General features: G+C 58.1%; 1 protein-coding gene across 1 annotated transcript in view; it reads left to right on the forward strand.

Moving 5' to 3' along the window:
- The window catches only part of FAM20C (FAM20C golgi associated secretory pathway kinase), a 43,591-nt gene that overhangs the window by 8,313 nt on the left and 11,080 nt on the right, over nucleotides 1–24,198 (forward strand). Inside the window, exon 3 of the mRNA XM_045542907.1 lies at nucleotides 3,785–3,863. Within this exon, the coding sequence (XP_045398863.1) occupies nucleotides 3,785–3,863 (79 nt within the window). The remainder of the gene's footprint in view (nucleotides 1–3,784; nucleotides 3,864–24,198) is intronic.

The raw sequence follows: 24,198 nt of genomic DNA on the forward strand, positions 1-24,198 counted from the left end.
TGTTGCACGGAGAAGGCGGCAGACAGCTCAGCCCCTGTTCAACCCCCTTTCCAGCCGCTAATGGAGGAATAGGAACAAAAGCCCGTGCTGGTGAGGAGTGGGGTCCCCCCGGCACCTGCCACCTCTGGGTTGAGCAGAGACAGCAGCCGTGGTCGTGAGCACCCGGGAAACCACAGGAGGGCTCTCCCAGGCGCTGCCGATAGTCGCAGGGAGGGATGTGGTCCCCACTGTGGCGATGCTGCAGTTTCCCTTTTAAGTAAATATAATTCCAACATAAAAGGGACCTGCTTAAAGAAAAATGGGCAGTAAATACCAGCCCAGGCAGGAAGCTGCTACAGCAAAAGCACCCGAGGGTGGTGCATAATGGACGGGAGCTGGGGTGGCCTGACCTGGCCCCACAGGGAGCCCAGGGCAGGCGTCGGCTCCTGGTCAGCCTCCCTTGGCCCCTCACGCTGGAGCAGGTGCCCACAGCTCCAGCTGCTTCAATGCCAGCCCTGGGTGCCCCCCCTGACCGGTGGGCAGATACACCCTTTTCTATAGGACTGGGTCCCTCAATGCCCAAGGACAGTGGCACAGAGGGCTCTGTGTGGCACGGGAGCCTGGGGCAGTAGGCGGGCTTCCTCTCCAGCCCTGGGTGTGTGGGGCAGCGCAGGAGAGGACAGGGTGACCTAAGTCCTCCTGGAGTCACGTTCTCCAAATTGGAGCCATCCTTGGGCAAGGCCCTTGTTTCCAGCACAGACGGGGGTCCCAGTTAATCTCCTGGAATAATGGATGATGCTTCACCGTGACTCTCAGACAGTGGCATGGAAAAGTTGGACCACCTGACCATGACCCCCAAGGACAATCATTGGTTGGCTTCACAGATGAGATGACCAAGGCCAATGGCGGCAATGTTGGAGGCCCCCACTGACCACTGGGCAGTGTCTCACCACGGACACGTTTGTGTGGTCCATGGGCCTTTAAAAATGGAGTTTGTTAATTTAAAAGTCAGGGGACGACCCATCCAAATACAGGTGGGTTCTTGTTAGAAACGGGGAGACAGTTGGTGCTGGCCCAAGTTCCCACAGGAACCAAGGCTGAGTGGTGGCTGTACCCAATGTCCCAGGACCCAGTCACCCCCCGTGCTCCAGCTGCGGGCCACACACCTTTTCCTTCAGGGCCATCTCTCTCCTCCCAGGGCTGCTCTCGGTCCTTCCTTTGGGGAATTCCTGGTGGGTTGCAGAGCTGGCTGGGGGTCTGGGGACTGGCCAGGGTCACGCAGATTGGGGCCAGGCGCCAAAGCCCATCAACATTTCTATAATAACAGTCTTATTCTTTTATGCACGAAATTTATATTCATGAGAAACGTCACCATGTGCTGGGGCAATGACTGGATATTAGAATGTCCTCCGTGCTGTGCCGTGTTCCGGGGAAAGAGCAGAGCCCGCTGGCGTCCAGGTTGAAGTAAAAGCACGGGGCGCTCTGTTACTGTGCGTCCACACGTGTGGCGAGTGCTGCACGTTGCCAATGATTAGTGTTCCTTAGTCGTGTCTGCTCACGTCTGTCTGGGGACAGGATGCCAGGGAAGACGCAGAGCTGCCATGTTTGGCCTACAGATGGCAGGTGGCCAGGGAGGACACAGAGCGTGGAAAAGGCTGTGGGTCTCTCCCCATGTGCATGGAGCAGAGGTGTGGCCGTGGGGTGGGGCTGCACCGGGGAGCCAGGCCTGGAGGTTTGATGGTGACTGAGACTTGGTGGTGGCTGCAGAGGCATCTGGGGACGTGGGGAGCGGGTGGGGCAGGGAGATTCAGCAGGTGCTTCCCTGAGGGGCTCATAACAGAGCCTCATGACTTTGGGGGCATCAGGACAGCCCCTACCCCAGCCTGACTCCCTGGCCTTGGTGGGATTGCCCCTGAGTTGGGTCCCTCCTAGGCTGAGGCTGCCAGGCTTTGACTGACCCCTGTCCACTGGGAGGCACAGAGGCCCACAGGGGAACTGTCTCCACCAGCTGGGGCCATTGCTGTCATGCCTGGGCTTCTCCCACGTGACAGGCAAGATTCCCTCCACTCATGACCTTTGGTCTGTCTTTAAGAAGAAAATCCCAAATTGTGGCCTCATCCTTGAGGCCAGGTCTGTGTCCCGCTCTGCCAGCTGCCCGGGCCCCTTTCTGCAGTGGCAGAGTGGGGACTATCCGCTTGGCGCACAGGCTGAGGACAGCTGCGTCTCCCACCCACCTGAGGAACATGGTGGGCCTATGCCACGCCTCAGGGAAGCTCGGGGGTTGGCTTTTGCAGGGAGACCAGGACTGATTTTAGAGAATTCCAAATGTCTTTCGGCAGTAGACCGACTCGGAAGACTGAGTGGTGGGCCCAGGCAGGAAGTGTGGCGAGTCCTTAGTCCCTGGGAGATTTTGATGTCCGCTAATGTCTAGGCATGTGCTTTCTCCGTGGGAGAGGCTGGCAGTGCCACAGCGGTGGCGTCGGGGGAGGGCAGTGCAGACGGGACTCGCTTCCAGAGCGAGAATGACCACACTGACCACATTTGCACAATACTTCGTTATTTAGCAGACCGGGATTACGAGCCAGGAAGGAGCTGATGTGCTGTCCCCAGCTGTCCCAGGAAGGAACAGTTGACTCCAGTGACCCCACTTATTAAATGGGAATGGGGGACATCAAATGGAGCTTAATCGGGCCACAGATTGTTTAATGGTGACTTTTTAAAATCTTAATAAAAATGTGGTCAATGTTCATAGTAGAAATTTAGAAAGCATAGTTAAGGAAAAAATAGAAAATTAAAATCTTCTGAAGCTCTGCTCTCGAGAGGTAGCCGCTGGGCCTCAGGGGCCTGTTCATGCATCCCAAGTTTGGAAACCCGTGCACTTGTATCCGTGTTTTCCAGAAGGGAACGGTTCATAGAGTGTAAATGATCCATGGGCTGGCTTGCTTAATAATAAAATCGTAAGCAGCTTGCCGAGTCGTTCAGAATGCCTGGTGCTGGTTGAGAAGGGGGACAGCCTTCCTCTGCGTGGGGTCACGTGCGTCACTCGCCTGCCCCCAGGGCTGGGCACTCCATATTTCCAGTGTGCAGTGGAGTGAGATTTGTGTGCTGGCCTCCTTCTCCTGAGGAGGGCACAGCCTTGGAGAGTGTCGCCAACAGACCTGGCCACGTGGTGCTCTGGGGACACCATGTCCAACCCCAGCTCCTGGGCACTGGGGACAGCACTGTCAAGCATAGCACAGAGAGCCTGGGGCAGCAGCCGGAGCAGATACCAGCTCAAAGGGAATGGGACAGTGGCCAGGCTGGTGTCTGATCTGTGCACTCAGGGGCAGTGAGAGCCACTGGGAATGTTGAGGGCCTTCCTACTGTGTGGCAGCTGGTCCAGGTGCTCCCTTAGCCCTGGCAAAAGTCCTGGATGGAGCGCGGTCGCCATCCCACCCTGCAGGCTGGCCACCGGAGGTGCTGACGGGCTTTGTGATGCATGCGCCACTTTGATGTTAGTCCCACGACAGCCCCATGAGGGAGGCCGTGCAGGTGTCCTGAGCCCTGTTTAACAGAGGAGGAAACTGAGGTTAGAGCATTCTTGGAGAATCCAGCAGCCTTGAGAATGATTGGCGGCTCACCCAGGCCCTTCCCGGGTGTGTGTAGGTTTGTCAGGGTGTGCAGGTGTGTAGGTGTGTGTGGGTGTGTGCAGGTGTGTCGGGGTGTGCAGGCGTGTGCAGGTGTGTCGGGGTGTGGAGGTGTGTGTGGGTGTGTGGGGTAAGTGGAGGCGTGCAGCGCGTGACCTTTTCTCTCTCCCTCCCTGCAGCCATGAAGTCGGGCGGCACCCAGCTGAAGCTGATCATGACGTTCCGGAACCACGGGCAAGCACTATTCAAGCCCATGAAGTGAGTGCCCAGGGCGGTGGGGCTGGGTGAGGGGTGAGGCCGGCCGGGCAGGGGCGGAAAGTGCACGGGCCCCGAGTGTCTGTCGGGAAAGTGACCCGAGCCCCCACTGCCTCTCCTCCCCAACGACGCCCTCCCACCCTCAGTTACGGGATTGGAAACCCACTGCTGGGTCGAGCATAAGCATTTGTATTTTACACAAGGAACCTGGAATGCGGACACCAAAGGGTGCCTCTCTGAAAGAGGTGATCTTTGCGCCTTTCCCGTGCACCCAGGACCTGCCCACAGTACCGACGAGGGGCTGGACGGTAGCTATGCCAGGCTTTGAGACCACGTGGTTTCTCTCAACTGTCCAGGGGGCCGTCCTGGCCCCACAGCAGCCAGACAATGTGAAGTGATCGGGGGTAGGGCGGTGAGGTTGGTGGTGGGAGGGGGGGCTGTTCCAACACGGCTTATTCGTGGGACTAGATGACAGGCTGGGTTTGGCCACAGACCAGTTTGCCATACTCTGGATAAAACAGAAACTATGTCACCAAAATCAATACTGAAGCACTTTGTGACACGTGAAAGTTTGATGGAGGGAAATTTGAAAGCCACCCGGGAGACTCAGGATCTGCAGTGTGTGACGTGGGCTCGGGTACCCCAGGGTCCAAGGCTGTTCTGCCATCTCTGCCAGGCCCAGGCAAGGCCACTTTGTGCCGGTGAGGGAGTTGTCGCAAACCCAAACACCTGCAAGGACAGGCCAGTCGTCGGGAGAGGGGCTTGGCTGGGGCCGGCGGCAAGCTGCAGGGTGTGGGACCCGTGGTGCCAGCTGTCTCTTGGTTCACCAGATCTTGGCCATCTGGCCTGATTCCTAATTTTGAAGAAAAGCTAGAAACATGGATTATTTTCCCCCTGTTTAATCTTCAAATTTAAAAAAGGGTGGTAATTAATTCAGAAGCATTTAAAATAAATACTTTGCTGGTCAAACAAAATATAGCTGCTAGCTTGCGAGTTGTGGCTGACGGCGTGTGTTTGCAGCTGGGCTTTGTTTCCGGGCTCCCACTTCTCTGGGAAGATGCCCTGCCCCAGGCTGAGCGCGTTGCCCTGCCCCGCAGGTCTGAGGAGGCGCCAGGAGTGTGCAGAGGCCCAGAGCTGTTGGCAGCGGGTGGTGGTGGGCGTGGCCTGTCTATATCAGGCATGACGTTGCCGACGCTTCCTTTCCTGTTTCTGTGTGAGCAAGTGAAATTCATTCCCTCCTTACGCGTGTCTGGCCTGGGAGGGACACGGAGGGCTTGGCCTGGTGGGGGGGTGGACAGCTGGATGCTGGCCGTGTAACTGGCCTTGTGCACGAGCCCGCGCCCCCACCCGGTGGCTCTGAACCTGGGTGAGGGGGGTCAGAGTGAGAGATGGCAGCTCTCAGGCTCCTGCATATACGCAAAGGAGCTATTTTAAGAAACTCAGTATCAGGACGTGGTATGCGGAGCTCGGGGCAGGCAGGACAGGCTGCTGGTGGCCAGGCCCTTCCAGGGCAACCGCAGGAATCCAGACAATGGCCGAAGTGACAGTGTCTCCATGTCCCCTTCAGCCGTGCGTCAAGGGCACAGGCTCGGCTTCAAGAGACACTTTTATGCCTCTCATCTGGTGGATGCATTTTTCAAAGTCAGGTATATTCTGAGCTGCTTGGGAAAGTTGCCCCTGGCTGGAAGGGTGGCCCTGCTGCCCCGAGGGACAGGACAGTGCATCGTGGGGACTCAGGGCGCCCACCCAGTGGAGAGCAGAGCAGGCTGGACTCCAGTTCTGATTGTGCTCCTGCTGGGTTCCCTGTGAGAATCCCCGAGGCTCTGCTTCTCGCCTTTGAGGAGGTAGAATGTCCGGCTGCGGTTAGTAACAGCAGCAGTGACGACGGCGTCACATAAGCTGTGCCCTGGGCCGGGCTCCATGCTGAGGGTGCAGCACCAGACCCTCTGTGCTCCGTCACACCCTCATGCAGCGCTGTGAAGGGTGGAGCCCAAGGCCCGGCCCAGACTTCCCGGCCTCCCCACTGTGGCCACGGGAGGGACCGAGTTCTCCGGAGCCCTGCTGGGCAAACCCTGGCCTCCGCAGCTGGTCTGAAGTCTGGGGCCGTGGGCAGTCTGGGGCAGGGCTGTGCCAGCGCTCGCAGAGGTCTGTGTGAGGCATGGGCTGAGTGGGGGGGGTTGAGCTGGGTCAGACTGTGGCTGTGGGAACAGGATTGAGAATCCTGTAGTTGTTGGGGAAACTGAGGCCGGGAAGGGAAAGGAGGTGTTCAAGGTTGACCAGAGTCCGAGCAAGGCTGTGAGCGTCCAGAGGCCAGCCCGGCCACTTCTTCCCGCAGAGATGGGGGCAAAAGTGGGGACCCCACACCATGGGCCAAGGGCGGGCGTTTTACAAACCATCGACACTGCTCCCTCCCTGCCCCCCCCCCCACATGGGTATTTCCTGGCACCCGGACCCTCCTCCGCTGACCGTGGCCTGTCATGGATTGTGGTCCTGTTGCTGCAGCCGTTCACACCCGACGACCTTCGGACCGGGCCAAGGCCTGGGGGCCGTGCGTTTCTTGCTCCCCAGTGGCTGTGGTTTCAATACAGAAGCAGCTGCGGTTTATGACCATAGCATTAAGAAATTAAAGTCCATGATTAATAGTTCTCTTTAAGAAAGGACTTTCTTCTGCGAGCTCATAATAGCTTTGTAAGTTCTTAATACACTATTAGGAAATAATGAGATGCGCACAGTGTTTTTCCTCTGGGATCTTAAAGGATGTAAATGGAGAGTCTGAAGGAGGGGCCAGACCCGGGGGTCCCACAGAGTGTCACATATGTGGCATGAGGGCGACCGTTTAAAGTTTTAGTGGTTATATATTTTTATTTTATTTAAAAAATTTTTTTGAGATAGGGTCTCACCCTGTCGCCCAGGCTGGAGTGCAGTGGTGTGGTCGTAGCTCACTGCAGCCTCGAACTCCTGGGCTCAAGAGATCCTCCCGCCACAGGCCTGTGCCACCGTGCCTGGCCAGGTTATATATTTTTAATAGACATAAGAAAACATATATAATGAGCACATTAGCCCCTGAGTTCCTGGATGTTCTTGCTTTAGAGTTAAAGTAAATGTTTACTTTTATTTTAAAAACAGCTTTATTGAGATATAATTCACATATCATATGGTTCACCCACTGAAAGTCTGCGGTTCGACAGCTTTCAGTACACTGCCAGGGCTGCACACCCCGCACCACGGCCAATGCCAGCCAGGGTTCCTCACTCCAGAAAGAAACCCCTTGCGATTTAGCCATCACTCCTCAGTCCCCCACAGCCCCTCTGCAGCCCCAGATGGCCACTAGCCTACTGTCTGTCTCTCTTTAATAATAATTTACTTACTCTGCATTTTCATATAGACGGGATCATGCAATGCATAGTCCTCTGTGACTGGCTGATTTCACTAAACCTAGTGTTTTCCAGGTTCACCTGTGCTGTCGCATGTGTCAGTATGGCACCCCTTTTACTACTGAATAATATTCCATTGCGTGGATAGACCACATGTGTTTATCCATTCATTTCTTGATGGGTATTTGTGTTGCTCTGGCTTTTTGACTATTATGAATAATATTGCTTTGAAGGTGGTTGTGCAAGTGTTTGTGTGGACGTATGTTTTCGGGTCTCTTGGACGTGTACCTAGGAGTGGCTGCTGGATCATGTGATAGCTGTGTTTAACTGTTTGAGGGACGGATAGTCTATTTTCCGCAGTGGCCACACCGTTTTATAATCCTACCAGTAATGTATGAGGGTTCTAGTTTCTCCACACCTTTGCCAACACACACTGTGATCTGTATGTGTAATTACAGCCATCCTGGAGGGTGTGCAGTGGTCTCTCCTGGTGGTTTTGTCTTGGCGGCCCCTAGTGACTAATGATCGCATCTTTCCATGTACGTGTTGCCATTTGTACATCTTCTTTGGGAGAAATGTCTAATCATAGCTTTGGCCATTTTTTAGTTGGGTTATTTGTCTTTTTGTTATTGAGTTGAAACAGTTCTTTATATATTCTGTCTAAATCATTTCTTTCTATTTTTAGTAGAGATGGGGTCTTGCTCTTGCTCAGGCTGGTCTCAAACTCCTGACCTCAAGCAATCCTCCTGCGTCGGCCTCCTAGTCTTTATATATTCTGAATGCAAGACTTATCCCAAATATGGTGTCCTTTGAAGCACAAGCTTTGAAGTTTTAGGATGTCAGGTTTATTTATTTATTGTTGTTGCTTGTGCTTTTGGTGCAGTACTGATGTTTTAACATTGAAAAAATATATATGTTGGGAATATGGTGGTGCCGGACATGGCAGTCAGCAGAACAGGGCTGGCTTCTGGAAACAGTGATGCATCCACAGGACACAGGTTTGAGGCAGCCATCCCTGCCATTTGACCGCCCTGGGACTCAGTTTACCCATCTGTCAACAAGGGCATTGTCAAAAGAGGTCTCGAGGCCACTTCCAGGCCTGAACCCCACGGAGCTGGTTGAGGGAACAGCTCCAGCGATCTGGCTGCACAAGGCTGGGGGAGCAGGTGGGAGGTGGAGCTGGGTGGACACAGCCAACCCTGTGGGTTCTGGGCAACAAATTCCAACTTGCTTCTCAGAAAGGAACTTCCAGGCCTGCCCATGGCTGCTCCCGACGCTGGCTATGGCTGCCTCCTGGCAGAAATGTTCATTTGGCCATTCCGCAAGCACTTACCAAGCTCCTGGGCCTGGCCTCGCGCCAAGGGCTGGAATTGCAGACGTGACTCAGACCCGGCGCCCTTGGAGAAGCCGCGAGGGGCTCAGACCTCCAGACTTGGGCGGCCCCACTCCAGATGCGCCTAACATTCCTCACGATCACACCCTCACTGCTCAGCAGGGAGCTCACACAACGTGTGTCCGGTCTGAGACGTCCTAGGGAATGAGGGGCCGGCTTCAGAATTGGAGCCACAGGTGCACAGAGTGAGTGACACGATGAGCAGGTGGGGGGAGCACACAAGATATGCCCACTGCTGGGGAGGGTCCGGCTGGGGAGGAGGTTATGCTCACTAGGTGTTCCGGAAGACGTCTCAAAATCTTTCTGTAGCTGAGGACTGAGAGTCAGTGTGAAGGTCAACTGAAGGTCACGTCACCCTGGGCCAGAGGAGCACCCGATATTCGGGAAAGCTGGCTGACTCCAAAACCGAATGGTTTCCATGGGGCCAGGGGCCTCGCGGTCCCATACTGTGGGCTGTCTGCAGCCGGCACAGCCTGTGGCTATTTAGGGGGAAGTTGTTACAGTGTGGCAAAGTTACACTCCGCTCGTCTCTCTAGTGTCCACGAGCCTAGCGGTGCTGCGGCGGCAGATACGGGCACGCCCCCACTGCAGAGCGTGTCGGACAGTCCTGGGTTTGACACTGAACTCGCGGGAAGCGGAGGCGCGGCTGTCAGGGAGGGGCAGAGGCAGGTCCTGTGGGCGCTGGGGCCCGGGTGCCAGGAGTTTCCCCAGAGCAGCGCTGGTGCTGCAAGGGCCAGCTCCTGCCACCGTGCAGAACGGGCGGAGGCAGAGGCGGGAGGCTGTGTCGGGTTCAGGTGAGAAGACAGCGTGGACAGGCTGGGGATACGTAAGAGGCGTTGAGAGGAAGCACATCCGCTGGGTGTCGAGGGAGTGAGGGCTCCAGGCCACTTGGGATGTCCAGGCAGAGCCATGTGGCACCTGAAGAGTAGAAGACTGATGCCAGGTTACGTCCAAGGTCACCCATGCCATCTGTGCAACCTGGTCAGATCGCTGCCCCGTCTGGGCCTGAGGTTCCTTAGGCCGCACGTCCCTGCCGCCCTGTCGCATCTCAGGGGAGGAAAGATCGGGATTCCCAGGGTGAGTCGAGTGGTGGATTTGGCAGGAGCTCTGCAAGCCATCGTGGTTCCCTCCCCAGGGTTAATCCTTGTTCTTTGAACGTCTGGACATTCCTGGGCTTTAAGTTTCCACTTCCAATGTTAGCGGGAAGAGGGAGACCGGTGTCCTAGAGCGGTGGCTGTGTGGGATCGGGAGGCCCTACTGGGCTGGCCTGGAGGGTCTGAAGGCTCCTCACAGCCTCCTCCTCAGAGCGGAAATGCCCTCTGCCTCCGTGCACGGCCAGGATGGAACGTGTCTTCGGTGGGCAGTTGGGTGGCTGTGGGCGTTTGGTGGTTGACAGAGCTCTTTAGCACACATGATGTCATTTGACATTTGACGTTTATAACCACCCAGGTGTGGGTATTATTTCTATTACCAACTGTCCTCACAGAGGAGGAAAGTGAGGTTCAGAAAGTGTCGACATTAATAGTGAAGAGGCTTCAAGGGACGTGAGTCCAGGGTCCCTGACTGTGGGTCCAGGCCTCTGAGGGGACATTATGCTGAAGCCAGGCAGCCTGGGGCCAGAGTCAGGTGCTGGTCGGGCTGTCTTTTCCGAGGAGGCTCTTGCCCTTCCTGCTCCTTCTCGGCTGGAATTTCTGGAGCCACATCCACTGGGACATGCCTTAAATACTCTCATTTGTCTGGTGTCTGCTAAGCTGGCTGAGGGCTCCCAGGGCAGGGTCCCAGCCCCATGCCCGTCTCCCCTGACCTGCCTGTTCCCTGCAGGTCTAGCCCTTGGCCCAGCGTCTGAGTGAAACCCAGTGGAGGGTCCCATGGGCTGCCGGGAAGTTCCCTGCTGTCGTGTCTTCTTTTCTTTCCTTTTGCAAAGAATAGAAACGTGCATGTGTGTGTGAGTGTGTATCTGTGTCTCCCAGAGAAACCGCCATGAACAGCTGTTCCCAGGCCAGGATTCCTCTCAGCCAAGATGTATAAACAGAGGCAGCTGCAAAAAAATTTGCAGGCTGAGACAGTATTTCTAAATGCAGAAACCCGAGCCCTCCTTCCGGGCTGTCACTTGGGCAGCAGAGCGGGAGGAGAGCAGCCCCGTCCACAACATCATCCCCATAATATCTCATGGGTTTGAAGAGGCGCCTCGTTCTGCCTGAGTGGTGCCCCACGACCCAGGCATAGCTCTGGGGCCACGGCTGACGCCTCCCCTCCCGAGCTGAAGGGCCAAGAGGAGGGTGGCGGCTGGTTGGCCCCGGGGCTGAGCAGGTACAGCTGGAAGATGCAGGGAAGCCTGGCCATGGCTTCTGCAGGTGCCCTGGGGCCACACATGGGACCACGCATGGGGCCACTGAGACTACACCCGCCCATGAGACAATCAGACACAGCTTGAAACCACAGCCTGTACGTGGCTTCTGCAGGACCAGTGTTCAGCTGGGGGGTTATTTGCATCAGATGCCCAGGCCCCTCTTTGGGTCAGCATCCTGGCTCCAAGATCCCCTGGGTTAGTGACACAGTGGTCCACAGATAGCTCTGCCTGACCTGGACCCCTCCCTGGTGCCCCGTTGCACGGAGGAGCCTCGTCCGGCTGTTGTGAGCAGGGAGGAGTAACTTGCACCCGGACCTGGGGACCAGGTGGCAGGAGCTGCTCTGGGCTGTCACGGGATGAAGCTGCCCAACATAACGGACTTGGGCTCAGTCCCTGGAAGGACGTCTGGTGGCAGACAGCTGCCCGGTGCAGGCAGGCCTCTGGGAGGTGCGGCTTTCCCTGAAGCTGCCTCCTCTTCCCACACTTTGGGCTTCTGGGCAGGCAGAGGCCCTGCCAGGCTTCTCTGTGGTCCCACGTGGCCACCCCGGCTGCACGGGCATCTGGGGAGGGCAAAACGCATGCAATATTAGTAAGAAAGAAGGCTTGACGGTGACAGGGGCCCGCACCTTATTATAAAAGCTTGTGCCCTTGAGACTGTTTCCTCTCACCATTTTACAGGGAGAGGTGCGGGCGGAGCCGGTGCTGGGGTTGGAAGGGCCTGTCCTCCGCGGCGGGGGGGAGAGGGCGAGGTGGCCCCGCCTTTAATTGAGGTTCTGTTGATGTTCTCGTTAGATAAGCTGTGAGGGACTCTTGCAGCAGGGATGGGGGCTGCCCCCATTGGGCGCTCAGACGCTTTGCGGGGTGTCCGTGTGAGGCGGATCGGCGGGGCAGGGCATGGCAACTTGGGCCTACTGCTGCGGGCGCGGGCCTCAGTGTCCTCCCGTGTGAAATGGGTTGCACGAGTCACAAAGCAGGACGCGCACTTGTGGGCGGTGCATGTCCGCCACGCCGGCTCTGTTTGCCCTGCACCGAGGTAGTGTTGAAGCGTGGGCAGCGTATCGGGGGCCACCCCAGCAGCTCTTCTCCCACCGGCCTGGTCCCATCACTTCCCAGGCCACTGGCGCCCGACTCTGGACGCCTCCTGCTCACACCCTGCAGGGCTCCCACCACGGCCCCTTTGACACTACACTGTGACACGGCCGAGCAGAGCTGAAGGGACCTCGGGCTTCAGGACCCTGGGGCTGGAGAAGACATGTCCAGCCACCCACTGCTGTCCCAAGGGCTTGGGAGGCAGCGGCCGCAGGGCGGAGGGCCCAGGCACTGGGTGCAGGCGCGGTAACCTTGAAGGCTGACTTGGATTTCCTATCCAGCATGCGGGCTGGGGTGGGGGGCCGTGGGCCCCTGCAGGGCTGTCTGGGGAGAGGGAGGAGCAGGCGGTGTCCAGGGTTGGCCGGGTCCCTGCAGCGCGAGTGCCCCTCAGGAGCACTGGAGTGGACGTGGCCCCTGCCAGAGGCCAGAGCTGTGCAGAGCACAGCCTGGCGTGGGCCCAGTCCCAAAACAGGAGTGGCCAAAGAGGCGGGCTGGGAGCCATGCAGGCAGCTGGTGTCCGCCCTCCCTGGGCCTCCGGCAGGAATCTAGAAGGGTTTGGGGCAGCTGAGGGACACACAGACCCAGCTCCGAGTGCGTGTGGTGCGGTGGAGAGCCCTCAGAAAGTGCCGAACCCGCCAGAGATGCAAAGAGCAAATAGCCTGGCGGTGGACGCAGCTGGCGGCACTTGGGCCACAGACTTCCTCTGTGGACTCATGGTCCTGGGCCCGGATGCAAACCTGGAGAGCCTTGGTGGGCGCTGACACAACAGAGCCAAGGCCACTGTCACTGAGGCCATTCTTGGCACAGGAGGGCCCCCAAAGAAACGGGGGCCCAGAGGCCTGAGGGGGCCCTGGTGTCATGGATGTGTGCCGTGGTTGGGGTGAGGCCTCAGGAATGGGCCATTCCCGAGGATGAGCCACTGACTGCAACAAGAACCCGGGCCCGGCCCGCTCCTGAGTTCGCTGAGCAGGGTGCTGAGAATGGGCCTGAACACCCTGGGAGTGAGCACCCAGGCAGCAGGGTACCGGGACCCTGCAGAGGCTGCAGGACCACGTGGCCAGGGCTGTGCATGGTGGGAGGAAGGGAAGGAAGGTGTCTGGGGTGCTGAGCAGTGCTGAGAGAGGCGCTTTGAGTGGGTCTCAGAGTGAGTGGGGGTCCCTGAGTGGGTTCTGGGGTCAGCAAGGGGCCCTTGGGCAGGTCCCGGGGTGAATGGGGGCCCTTGGGTGGGTCCCGGGGTGAGCGGGGCCCTGAGTGGGTTTTGCAGTGTGGCCTGGAGTTCCCAGGGCAGCCGTGTGGAAAGCCTTCTAGGCACATGACCCTCAGGGTAAGACTTGGGGAAATGAAATGGTTTTGAGGCTCCGTGAGTGAATGGTTTGGAATTTCCAAGATTTGCTGTTCTGTTGATAAGTAATGTGTGTTTCTGTCCTCTGTGCCCTCACCAGCCCCCAAAGGCAAACAGATTGCCCAACAGGCGTCATGGGTGTGGGGCCAGCAGGAGGCCGGGCCTGACCAGGGGTGGACAAGGACCCTTTTGTGTCCACACTGGTTGTGGGCCGCCTCCACACCAGCTCCTCGCGCTGGCCCTGGCTGGGCGGGGCCCCCGGCTCGCCTGAGCTCCTGCTTCTTCCCTGTGGGGACACCCGCCGGGGACCCTTGGGCCCTGATGCACTCAGCAGGGGACTGCCTGGACCTCGCGTGCTGTCCAGGCCACAGTGGCATCCGCCCCAGGCGTACAAGGTGCCTCCTTGGTCCCGTTGGAAAAATGTTCCATAATGATCTGGGCAGCTGGATCCTCTGGCAGAGAGAGGCCAGGCCCACCCTCCCCTTCTCCCCAGCCACGGTCACTGCACGTCCTCGCTGAGCACCTACTGGGCAGCCAGGATTCCGCAGTGACCAGAGCACACAGGGGCCCACCTCGCATGGAGCTTAAATTCTGCAGGGACAGTCAACAAACTCGGGGACAGGTCGGCAGGAGCTCTGCAGAGAGGACACCCTGCGGAGCAGACTGAAGCCCAGGGCTGGGCTGCAGGCAGGTTCCCCTGAGCTGGCTCTGGCCCTCTGCAAAGTGGGTGCCGCGCCTCTCTGTGCATGCGCTGCTCCGGCCTCAAGCTGAGGCCCGAGCAGCAGAGTCGGAAGCAGAACATTCCTGCCAGGGGCCTGCAGCGCTGGAGTCAGAGCCCGCCGGAGGGAGGGCAGGAGGCTCCTGCCTGGAGTGCTCCCGCCTCTGGTGCTGGTAGCAGGAGGAGCTCAGGGCGGCTGCTTTGTTCACTCTGGCACTCCCCGGACACCTGCGGGAGTGAGCCATGGCGGTAGCTCATGAGGGAGCAGCATGTGCAAGGTGTGGGATCACACTAGGGCCTTAGGGTCAGGAACGGTTGGGGGTGGCCAGAACATGGGGCCTATGGGGCGGGCTGGAGGCTGTGTAGGGCCTCGTGGGCCACGTGGACGCTCCAGGAGGCCAAGGGGAGGGTGTTCCTGGGGCTGGGTGCGGGCGATGGTCTGAGGGCGGCCTGCAGTGGTCAGGGCAGGCCCGGCCCCGGTGCTGGCGACACGGTTGGAGACTAGGGGAGCAGGAAGTCTCAAGAGCAGCTGCTGCCGCCTGCAGCCTCCTATCAGGGCCACGTCCTGCAGGCCCTGGAGAAAGGAGCCTGCTGCCCTGTGCCAGTCCTGTGCCAGTACAGGGAGCGGAGGGCCAGAGGGAGTGTCCTGGGCCCCTGGGGCCCGGGTGTGGCATTGACACGGAGTGTGCAGTATCTTCGGGGCCCTGAGACCCTGGGGCCAGATCCCAGTAAGGGTGAAGGGAGGGGCCCCGCGGGGCGACCAAGGGATGGAGGACAGTCCAGTGTGAGGGGTGCACAGCAGTAGGTGGGTGCCAGGGGTGCAGGTGCATGCATGTGCATGTGTGCATGTATGTGTGGGTATGTGTGGACTTGGGGATAGACATGCACATGTATGCTTGTATATGTATGTGTGGTTGTGTGCCATGGGTGGGTGTAAATGTGTGTGGGAGGGCATGCACATGCATGTAGGTATGTGCACATGTGTACACATGTGCCCATGTGCCCGTGTGCATGGGCGTGTTCATGTGGGGGGTGTGAACATGTGTGCACACACATAATCATGTGGTGAGTGTGCATGTGTGTACATGTTTGTGCATGCATGTGTGCACACATGTATATATGCATGCATGTGGGGGTTATGTGTGTGCTCACATGTGTGTGCACACCCATGTGTGTATTTCTGTGTGTGCTTATGTGATGGGGAGTGTGCACGCGTGTGTGAGTGCAAGCCTGTGTGCGTCCCTGTGGGGGCAGTTAGGATGAGCTTGTCCCCTGATCCAAAGCAAGAGGCCCTGGCACAGGCTTCTCCTGACTTGAAGTTGGGGTTGTCCCCACGGCGCAATGACGGAGACTTGGGATTTAAAAGTTGTTTGCTCACCCGCTTGTCCATGAGCTCCGGGCCAGGTGCTGAGTCTCACTGTGGTGTGGGGCAGATGAGTCCCTGCAGGTGACATCTGCAGGGAGGGTCATCTGTGTGGGGGGCTTTCCCAGCAGCTGCTGAGTCTCTCGGGGACCCCGCCTAGTGCCTGCCAGTCTCCCGCACTGTGCAGTGGGGTGGACCCCGCAGGTGGTGCTGCCGTCACCTGCTGGCCCTAGGTGTAGGACACTTGGGTGTTTCTAGCTCCATGGATTATTTTTATAGTCAGGAAAAAATGAACTTTATTAATTTGAAAAACAAATAAACAACAATCCTGAAACGAGCTTTTGAGAGAGTCTGCTGAGCCCTCTCCAGGCGTCGAGGAAGCAGGAAGATTCCGGCCCTGCTGGAAGGAGGAGGCTGAGGAGGTGCCCCCCCCCCCCAGTGAGCCTCTGAGACCCCCTGAGCTGCCCAGCCTCGGCTCAGTACTGTCCTGCATCTGCCTGGGGCCCCTTGCCTGCCCGGCTCCCTTGGAGGACAGCTGTCAGCCCTGCGGGCGCCACTGTCACCAAGAACAAATTGGATTCCAACACGCTGATTGAGACAGGACAGCAGAAGGCAGCTGACCCTTGGGGCAGACCAGGGGTTGGGGGCTTGCTGGATCCTCTGGGGGGTCTGTTGCCAGGGGCGCCATGTGGGTGCGGCCCCTGGAGAAGGAGTGTCTTCTCCAAACTCGCCTGGTGCAGCCTGGGCCACTTCTCGCTGTAGGGGACACAATTCTGTGCCTCTCAGCCGCTGAGCTGTCTGAGTCCGTGGGAAAGGCTGGCTAGGAGCTGCCCAGCCCAGAGAACCCGGGATTGTTGGGGGCTGGGGCACAGCTTGGGAACAGTGACAGCAATACCAGCATCTGCCCTGTGCCCAGTGCTGATGCAGAGCCACGCGTTGCAAGGCTTCTCTCTGTCAACCCCCACAAGAGGTACAGCAGAGCCTGTCGCTGTCCGGCCACAGGCAGGACCCAGAGGCCCAGGGAGGGGAGTGCTGCCCACTGCCACCCAGCTGCAGAGCGGGGTCTGGGTCGTGGCCTGACACATGTAGAGATGTGCTTTCCCGAGGCTCTGGGTGGACGGGCACTGCAGTCACACTGCCCAGCCACTGCCAATTGTCACTCTGACTCGTCTAAACCTCACTGGTTTGCTGGTGGCCACAGCTGCATTAACTCCGGAAGGCCACCGAGGCTCGCCATCTTCTACCCTTACTTGGCAGCTAGAAATGTCTTTGCTTAAAAAGATAAAAAGAAAAGGAAATTATTAACAATTATGTAACAGTTTCAGAGAACCTGGCAGGGAAATGAATACAAATGAAGTAAAAACTCGGTAAAACCTTCAGAGAGCTGTAGGCCCATTTTACAGATGGGGAAGTTGAGGCTTATTCCTCCAGCCATCTCAGCAGCTGGCAGAGCCCCCAGGATGCCGCCCCCCCCCCAGCCTCTCCTGCGGCTCCTCTGATCAGATTGCTCAGCCTCCCCGGCCGGCCCACTGTGGGTGGGTCCTTGGGGGCTCCTTGTTGCAAGTCAAAGCAAGCCCATTTCCCCCCAAAATTCTCCTGAACATCATTATCAAGAGTATCTTTTTATGTTTTTTCCCAGGTATTATGGTCACGGGGTGTCTGCTGGTGTTTGGGCCGATGCTCTAATTGTCCCGAAAGGGGGGACGACTGAAGGGAGGGGAAGAAAATATGGTTCTCATTTTGCTGGTTCTGGGGAGGACAGTGGAAGTCGGGGGTCAAAAGCAGTTTGATGGGGTCTAGTTGTTTTCAATGCCCCAGAAGGGAATTTTGCAGATTTAAGATCTCCTTAAACAAGCAGAGAATAGGCTAACATGCAAGCCCCTAACTCTGAATTTAGTTTATTTTTCCCAATAATATTTTCTAAACACCCAGGGCGCCGTGGAGGAAAAACAAGATGATAGCAGTAACCTTGGTGCTAAATATTTAATCCCTGGTTTAGTCGTTAGTAGCAGTCTGCCTTTTTATTACTTTTTGATAAAATGAGCTACAGGGACTCCTGCACCTGACACAGCGTGTGCCTGTGTTTCGGGACACGCGTGTCCACTTCGCTGAGCACTGGATGGGCAGACAGCCGTGTTCACACACAGTAGGTCTTCAACTTCCAAGCTTGGCAATCAAGTCTAAGCCATCGCAATGATTTTTAAATGGCAATGACGTCAGACTTTCCTCACCGTTACGAATCTTTGAACCATTTTAAAATTGATTTTCTTTAAATTGACCACAAGAGGCAAAGAGGCTCTTCTGAATTGATTTTCCACCGAGCCAAGGAAGTGAGAGATTTTCTCCCTTTGCATCTCGCGTTGAAGAGCTGCCGGCGGTTTCCTGTGTGGCCGCGCCCTGGGCGCGACTGCGGCTTGGTGCCTCTGCACCGTTGGCGCTGGAGAAAGTGGGTTCGGTGGAAAAGCTCAGAAATCTCTGAGTCCTTACACGCTCTGGGGGGCTCTTAGGTCAGTGTGGCTTAGCTCAGACTCGGTGAGGACTCGGTGAGGACAGAGCCAGCACCATGGCAGGAGCCTGGCCACCCAGGGCCAGTGCCACAGCTCAGCGTGGGGGTCAGGTGGGTCTGCGTCCCCATTGCCAATCCCACAAGATGCCCGTGGAGGGCCGGGGGGAGGTTGGGGCTGATCTTCCCAGCCAGCTCTCGGGAGGGCGGCAGCTTCCTTGGAGCTGGCGTGAGCGGGGAACGAAGGCACCCTAAGGCGACGTGGCAGGTGTGGGTGACCCACTGTTGGAGCCCAGGTCTTTAGGGTCTCGGCAGAGCCGCCAGCCTCTGCCGCACTGGACCAGGTCCATCCTGCGTCCTCACCAACAGCGGCCCAGCTGCGATTCAGGCAGCTCCCGCCGAGGCACAGGTAGCGTCCCGGGCGGCGTCCTCCTCAAGTTTACAGTCCTGACTTAGAATAGCTCCGAGCTGGGGACGCCCCACCCTAAATCTCGGCCCTGGAAGCTGCTTCCGAGCCCACCTGCCAACCGTCCCATCTGCAGACGGGATCAGAGCCGGGTGAGCAGTGGCCTGGAACACGCGGTCAGACCGCACCCCGCCCGACACCCCCCCACCCCACTGCCACGGGGCCCCCCATAAGGACTCTGTCTTCTGGGAACCTTACTGTGGTGTCCTCTAGCAGGTGTGTAGGTGCCCGGGTGCGTCACTGCCCTTTCAGCGCCGAGTCCCCTGTGACTTGCTCACGCGGCGGGTGAGAAGCAGCCCCCGTGATGGGCAGTGGAAATCCACTGGGGTCCCGTCTGTGGTGGCCAGGGCTCAGGACCCCTGTCCTGGCTGGCACGACACGTCCAGGTCACAGTTGAGACAAAGGATCTCACCCCTCGGGCTGGAGCGGGGGATGCCAGAATTAGCGCGGATACTAACAGTGCACTCCCAGACCATGAAAGGTCACGCTGAAGTCACTGTCGGGGAGCCCCTCACCTTCCAGAACATCTACCAGCTGAAAACCTGGTATTAAACAGCTTAATATATCTCGTTAATGACAAGGTGGCGGTTTTCTGCTGTGTGAGTGATGGGAAGGTTATCCAAGGGAGAAAGGCTGAGTTTCGCCTCCCACCTTCCTCTGGTGAGTCAAGGATCCACTGTGTGTCTGGGAGGAAAAGAGCCTCCGTCTTATCTGGTTTCCTGTCTCCCCGAGGTTGGCCCGGGAGGGGAGCGGAGGGCACAAGCTCGCTGGTCCGTTCTGTGACAGTCTGGGAAGTGCTCCCGATATATCGGGTCCCAATCCCTGCAACCTGTAAATCCACCTTGTTTTGAAAAGGAGTCTTTGGAGATGTGATTAAGTTAAGGATTTGGGACGAGGAGATCACCCTGGGTCACCCTGGGCCCTAAATGCAATCGCGCGTTCTCATGGAGGGAGGTGGAGGGAGGTTTGACAGGAGGAGGAGGCCACGAGCTCAGGACCACCGGGAGCCCCCAGGAGCTGGGTGAGGCAGCAAGGACCCTCCCCCAGAGCTTCTGGAAGGACGAGGCCCCATAACACCTCAGTGTCAGACTTCTGGTCTCCAGAGCTGGGCTGGGATTAATCCCTGTGCAATTGAGTTCCCCAGTTTGTGGCTCTTTGTCACGACAGCCACAGGAGACTCATGGACGGACCTTCTGTGTCCCACTACTCGGAACGCAAGGAGCTACTCACCAGGCTCCAGTGGATGGCAGTGAGCGGGTGGAGGGAAGCTGGGCCGTCCAGGCAGCAAGCCTCAGCCCAGCCAGTGACCTTGGGCAGTCCTTGACTTCTCCCAGCCTCAGTTTTGTCATCTGTAAAATGGGTCTGGGAAAAATGCCTGTCTCGTAGACTGTGAAATTTCCATGAGTGGGTATATATGAAGCACTGAGAACAGAGCCTGGCACATAAGAAGTTCTGTGTAAGAGTTTGCTATTATCAATAAGATGTAGAACAATGTATATATTGATAAATGGATGGAAATGGACCCACCTCCAGACCCATGGGTGGTCCTGGCGGGGTGCGGGCTGGTCCCCGGCCAGGTCCTCCTGCCCTCCCTCCAGGCATCGCTGTGTGTCTGGCCCATCCCAGTCGGGCCCCAGAAAGGCCATAGACATTCAGCCCTGTGCTCAGACCAGGGCTGCATCCAACGGACGCAGCACGGGTTGGGACCTAGAGGTCGGGGCTCTGAGTGTCACCAGTGCTGGGTGCAGATTTCGTCTGTGCCTCTTACTAGCCTTGGGCAGGTTACTTCATCGCTCTGTTCCTCAGTTTTCCCATCTGTAAAATGGGAGAAATGACGACATCCTGTTCCCAGGTTGTAAGTATTTAATGAGACAAAGTAAGTGTTGTAAGTGTTTGATAGTGTTGCTACTGTGGCTGTTACTGTGACCCAGGTACCTGCTGGAGATCTTACAAACCCCAGTGGCCCCTGCCAGCGGCGTTCCTGGGGACGGCGGGGCCCTACAGTTAGCAGTCACTGACTGGCAGCAGGATGTTCCCACAGTGTCTGTCTCGGAAGCAGTGAGCTTTTTGTTGGAATCCATTAGGACTCATGTTCTTTGATGAGGCATTGGTGGGAGTTGGAATAGCCCTTGACAAACATGTATCGATGTTCATCCATTCAGCACACTCTCCCTGGCCCCTGCTGCGAGCCAGTGACACTGAGCAGCATGTCATCTCAGAGGGGTTGGCGCTAAGATGATAAACCCCGGTGGTGGCTCGGAGCAGGTCGGCGGACTCATGCTAAGCATGCGGTGGTGACTATGGCAGTTTTGCAGGCCAGACTGTTTCCATCACAAGTACTCGACTCTGCCATGGTGGCACGAAAGTGACCACAGACGACAGACAGACCAGCGAGGCTGTGTTCCAGTGAGACTTTACTTACAAACCAGGCATCAGGCTGGCTTTGTCCTGCGGGCTGTGGCTGGCTGACTCCCGGCCTGGACCTGTGATGGGGGCAAGTCTGTTCTTCAGGAAAGATGCCAAGGGAGAGGGTGCTGGGCGACCAGCGTCAGAGCATTCCTGGCTAGGGGGCAGCAAGTGCAAAGGTCCTGTGGCAGGAACAGGCAGGTTCCAGCAGGTTCCTCCCATTTAAGGAGCAGGCAGGTGGAGGCCCTGGAGGGTGTTAACAGAGCAGCTTCACCTGGTGAAGGCTGGCGTGGTCAGGGCCGGAGGTGTTACCTGCTAGGCAGGTGGTGCTGAAAGATACGCATCAGGTGGGGTCAAAGCCCCCGGAGAGGTCATCCCGCAGCCGCACTGCACAGCCTGGGCCGGCGAGGGTGTTCCTGGGGAGCCCTGGCGTGGTGGGAATTCACCTGCCTGTTTGAGAGCGAGAGTGGGCACGGTGGCCCTGGGACAGGTGAGCACCTGCAGAGGCACGTGCGTCTGGCCGAGGGTGCCCGGTGACGTGTGCAGACTCCCCAGCTCTTAGGGCCTGTTGAGTGCCTGCTTTTCCTTCTGCCTGTGCTGCAGGGCTTGGTTTGGCCGCGGTTTTCTCTCGGGAACAAAAGGTTGATGCCTGGCCCACCCCTCTCTGGCCTCAGTTTCCCATCTGTGCCTGGGGCCTTGGGGCTCAGGGCTGTGGCCTCTGGGGATGGCCCTGTGACTGCTCTCTGGCCCTGGCGTAGCCCTGGGGTCCACCCTCCCATATCGGCTTTTCTAGTGGCCTCTAGTGGGGCCCATCCAAGCAGGCAGAGGGTGAAGCTTGTGGGGCCTTCCTGGGACCTGGCCCTGCGGAGCCTCACCCAGCTCTCCTTTCCCTTCACCCTTCACCGAAATGGCTGCCTCAGAGCTGTGGCTCCCACCTCGCTCCTCTGCGGTGTTTTACCAGGATGGGAACAGCCCCGCGGGCAGTTTTGAAGTCAGCCTTTAAACTTCATTTTCCTCCTGCTCAGGACTGAGCCAGGTGGGGCCAGGTGGGGCCAGGTATGGCCAGGTACGTGTGCTCTGACCTCAGAGGCAGTGGTGCGGGGCCCTGGTGGCCTGCGTGAGGGGCGGTGGGCCCAGGGCCAGGTCTGGTGCTGCAGGACCCAGAGTCTCCTCCTGAACGGGGTCTCCCCGGGGGTCTTGGCGGAGGGTGCAGGCATTTCTCATGTCCGTGTAGGACTCTCGGGGAGCAGCTGCTGTGCCCTCCCTGCACCCCCGGGCACCAGCCTGGTCCCCCGCCCCCAGGCCTAGCATCTGCCCAGTGACCCTTGGCGTGTGGCCCTTCGGGCACAGTTGACCTACAAAGAACAGAAAGGCAGCATTGAAAAGCCTCCCGCCAGGCTCTGCCCTTCCTGAGGCTCCTTCCTTCTGGCAGAGCCACGCGGATGTCCTGTGGGGCTCTGGGAATGTGACTTTCAGGGTGAGTGTCCGACTCCTGTCCTCAGTGGGCCCACGAGCTGTCGTCATGCCGCAGGGCTGTGGAGCCCAGACCTTCTCCAGGAGGAGAGAAAGAAGCCCCTGGCACCCACCCCAGGACACCCCAACCAGCCCCCTCCCAGGGCCTGCAGGGCCAGGTGGGCCACGCCAAGGATGAGCCGCAGCCCGGGCACTCGATCCTCAGAGCTTCCTGGGTCGACAACGGGAGAAACATCAAAGCCGGGTGGTGCAAGCCAGATTTGAGCCACGTGCACTTAGCACATTGGTGTCTCTGCCCCGCACAAGCCGGCACATCTGCTCCTTTGCAAATGCAGAATGTGCGTGAATTGCTGCTTTGGGGGGCTCTGTCCTGCAGCCCGGGGGAGCCTGTGCCCTGCCTGTGGCTCTGCTAATGTGAGCTTCGGGTTAAGTCCTCCCCCAACAGGCCCTGGCAGGGGCTTCTGTTTATGTCCACCCTGTACATAGTCAATCTATTGATTTATTTTTACGTGTTTCCTTCTCTGAACTTGATGTTTTACTTATCCCCCAGAAAGCAAAACCAGACTTTGAGTCTGAGTCCTGCAGCGAGGGGGTCCTGGGTGGGTGAGCTCTCGTCTGGGGTGTGGGGGGGAGTGGTCACATCTACAGCCCGAGAGGCCAGTGTGGCTTGGGCTTGCTGGTCAGCCCAGCTCTGTCTGGACCCGCAGTGCCACCTGCTGCCTCCCTCTCTGTCTCCCGGGTTGCTGGCCACGCTGGCAAGGACTGTGCCTTCCAGGCCTGGGACCCGGGCTCCCAGGGAGCTCGGAAAGACCCTTTCTGTTCCAGGAAATGTGCGTCCTCAGCTGCCCCGTTCCCCCCCCCCGGTCAGGGCAGTTGCGTGCTCTGGTGCTCTGCCAGCCGCAGGGCCAGATAACATCTTTCCACATTTCCATTCCCCACCACCCCAGAACAAAAGCGCCAAGCCCTGTACCTGCCCTCCTCACCAGGGCACCTGGGCACACCTTCCATCTGGATGCCCCAGGAAAGGAGGGGCTGCCAGGTGACTGGTTCGGTAAAGTTCACCCCTGCCTGGCCTAGCGGGTTTGGTACTTTTCCAGTGTGTTCTCCCCAGTGGCCATGAGTGGCCGCACCTTCTGTCATGTGCACAGCAAGGGCCAAGACCTCCCCACAGGGGGAGAGCCAGCCTGCCCGGGTCCTCGGGGCCACCCCTCCTCCTGACCTCCACCGTCCTGTCCCTCGCCCTTGCAGGTGTGAGGAGAAAAGCCCCAATCTCCCAGGGTCATCCCGGCACTCTGGCTTCTGACAACTCTAGAGACGTCCCGTGCCGCTCCTGCTTGGTGGCCTGGGCCTGAGAAGCCAGTGTGGCCGGGCAGGCGTGACTCTGGGCCAGAGACACCTCCCCTGTAGCAGAGACACAGCTCTGAGACTCTCGATTCTCTTTTCAGACGTTTCCTGCTGGTAATGACAGCCTCTAGCACCCAGCAGACGGTGGCACGGAGGTTGTCCTTTCACCACATTACGTGGGCAGTTGGGGGACAGAGTGGACTCCGGCCTCCTCTGTCGTCACTGGCTATGCACAGTGAGCAGTTTTGACACCCTTCATCTATTTTGGTGCAAACCTTAAGCAGTGAGGGGGGACCAGCCTCTTTCTCAGCGTCGTGCACATTCCCGGCTGGCCCTAGGCGGGAGTGTCCAGGCCCTGCCCGCCTGTGGATTCCCTGGGTGCCCAGCTCTGTCCACAGGGCCTCATCGGGACTATTAAATTTGGCCCCTGCTTTGAGGCGCTCACAGCTCATAGGAGCCTTAAAACAGCTCCCAGCAGCACCGAAGGCCTGGAGGAAGAGGGGCCAAGTGTCCCTGT

The sequence above is a fragment of the Lemur catta genome, chromosome 2 (assembly GCF_020740605.2).
Source record: "Lemur catta isolate mLemCat1 chromosome 2, mLemCat1.pri, whole genome shotgun sequence".
Taxonomy (NCBI): domain Eukaryota; kingdom Metazoa; phylum Chordata; class Mammalia; order Primates; family Lemuridae; genus Lemur; species Lemur catta.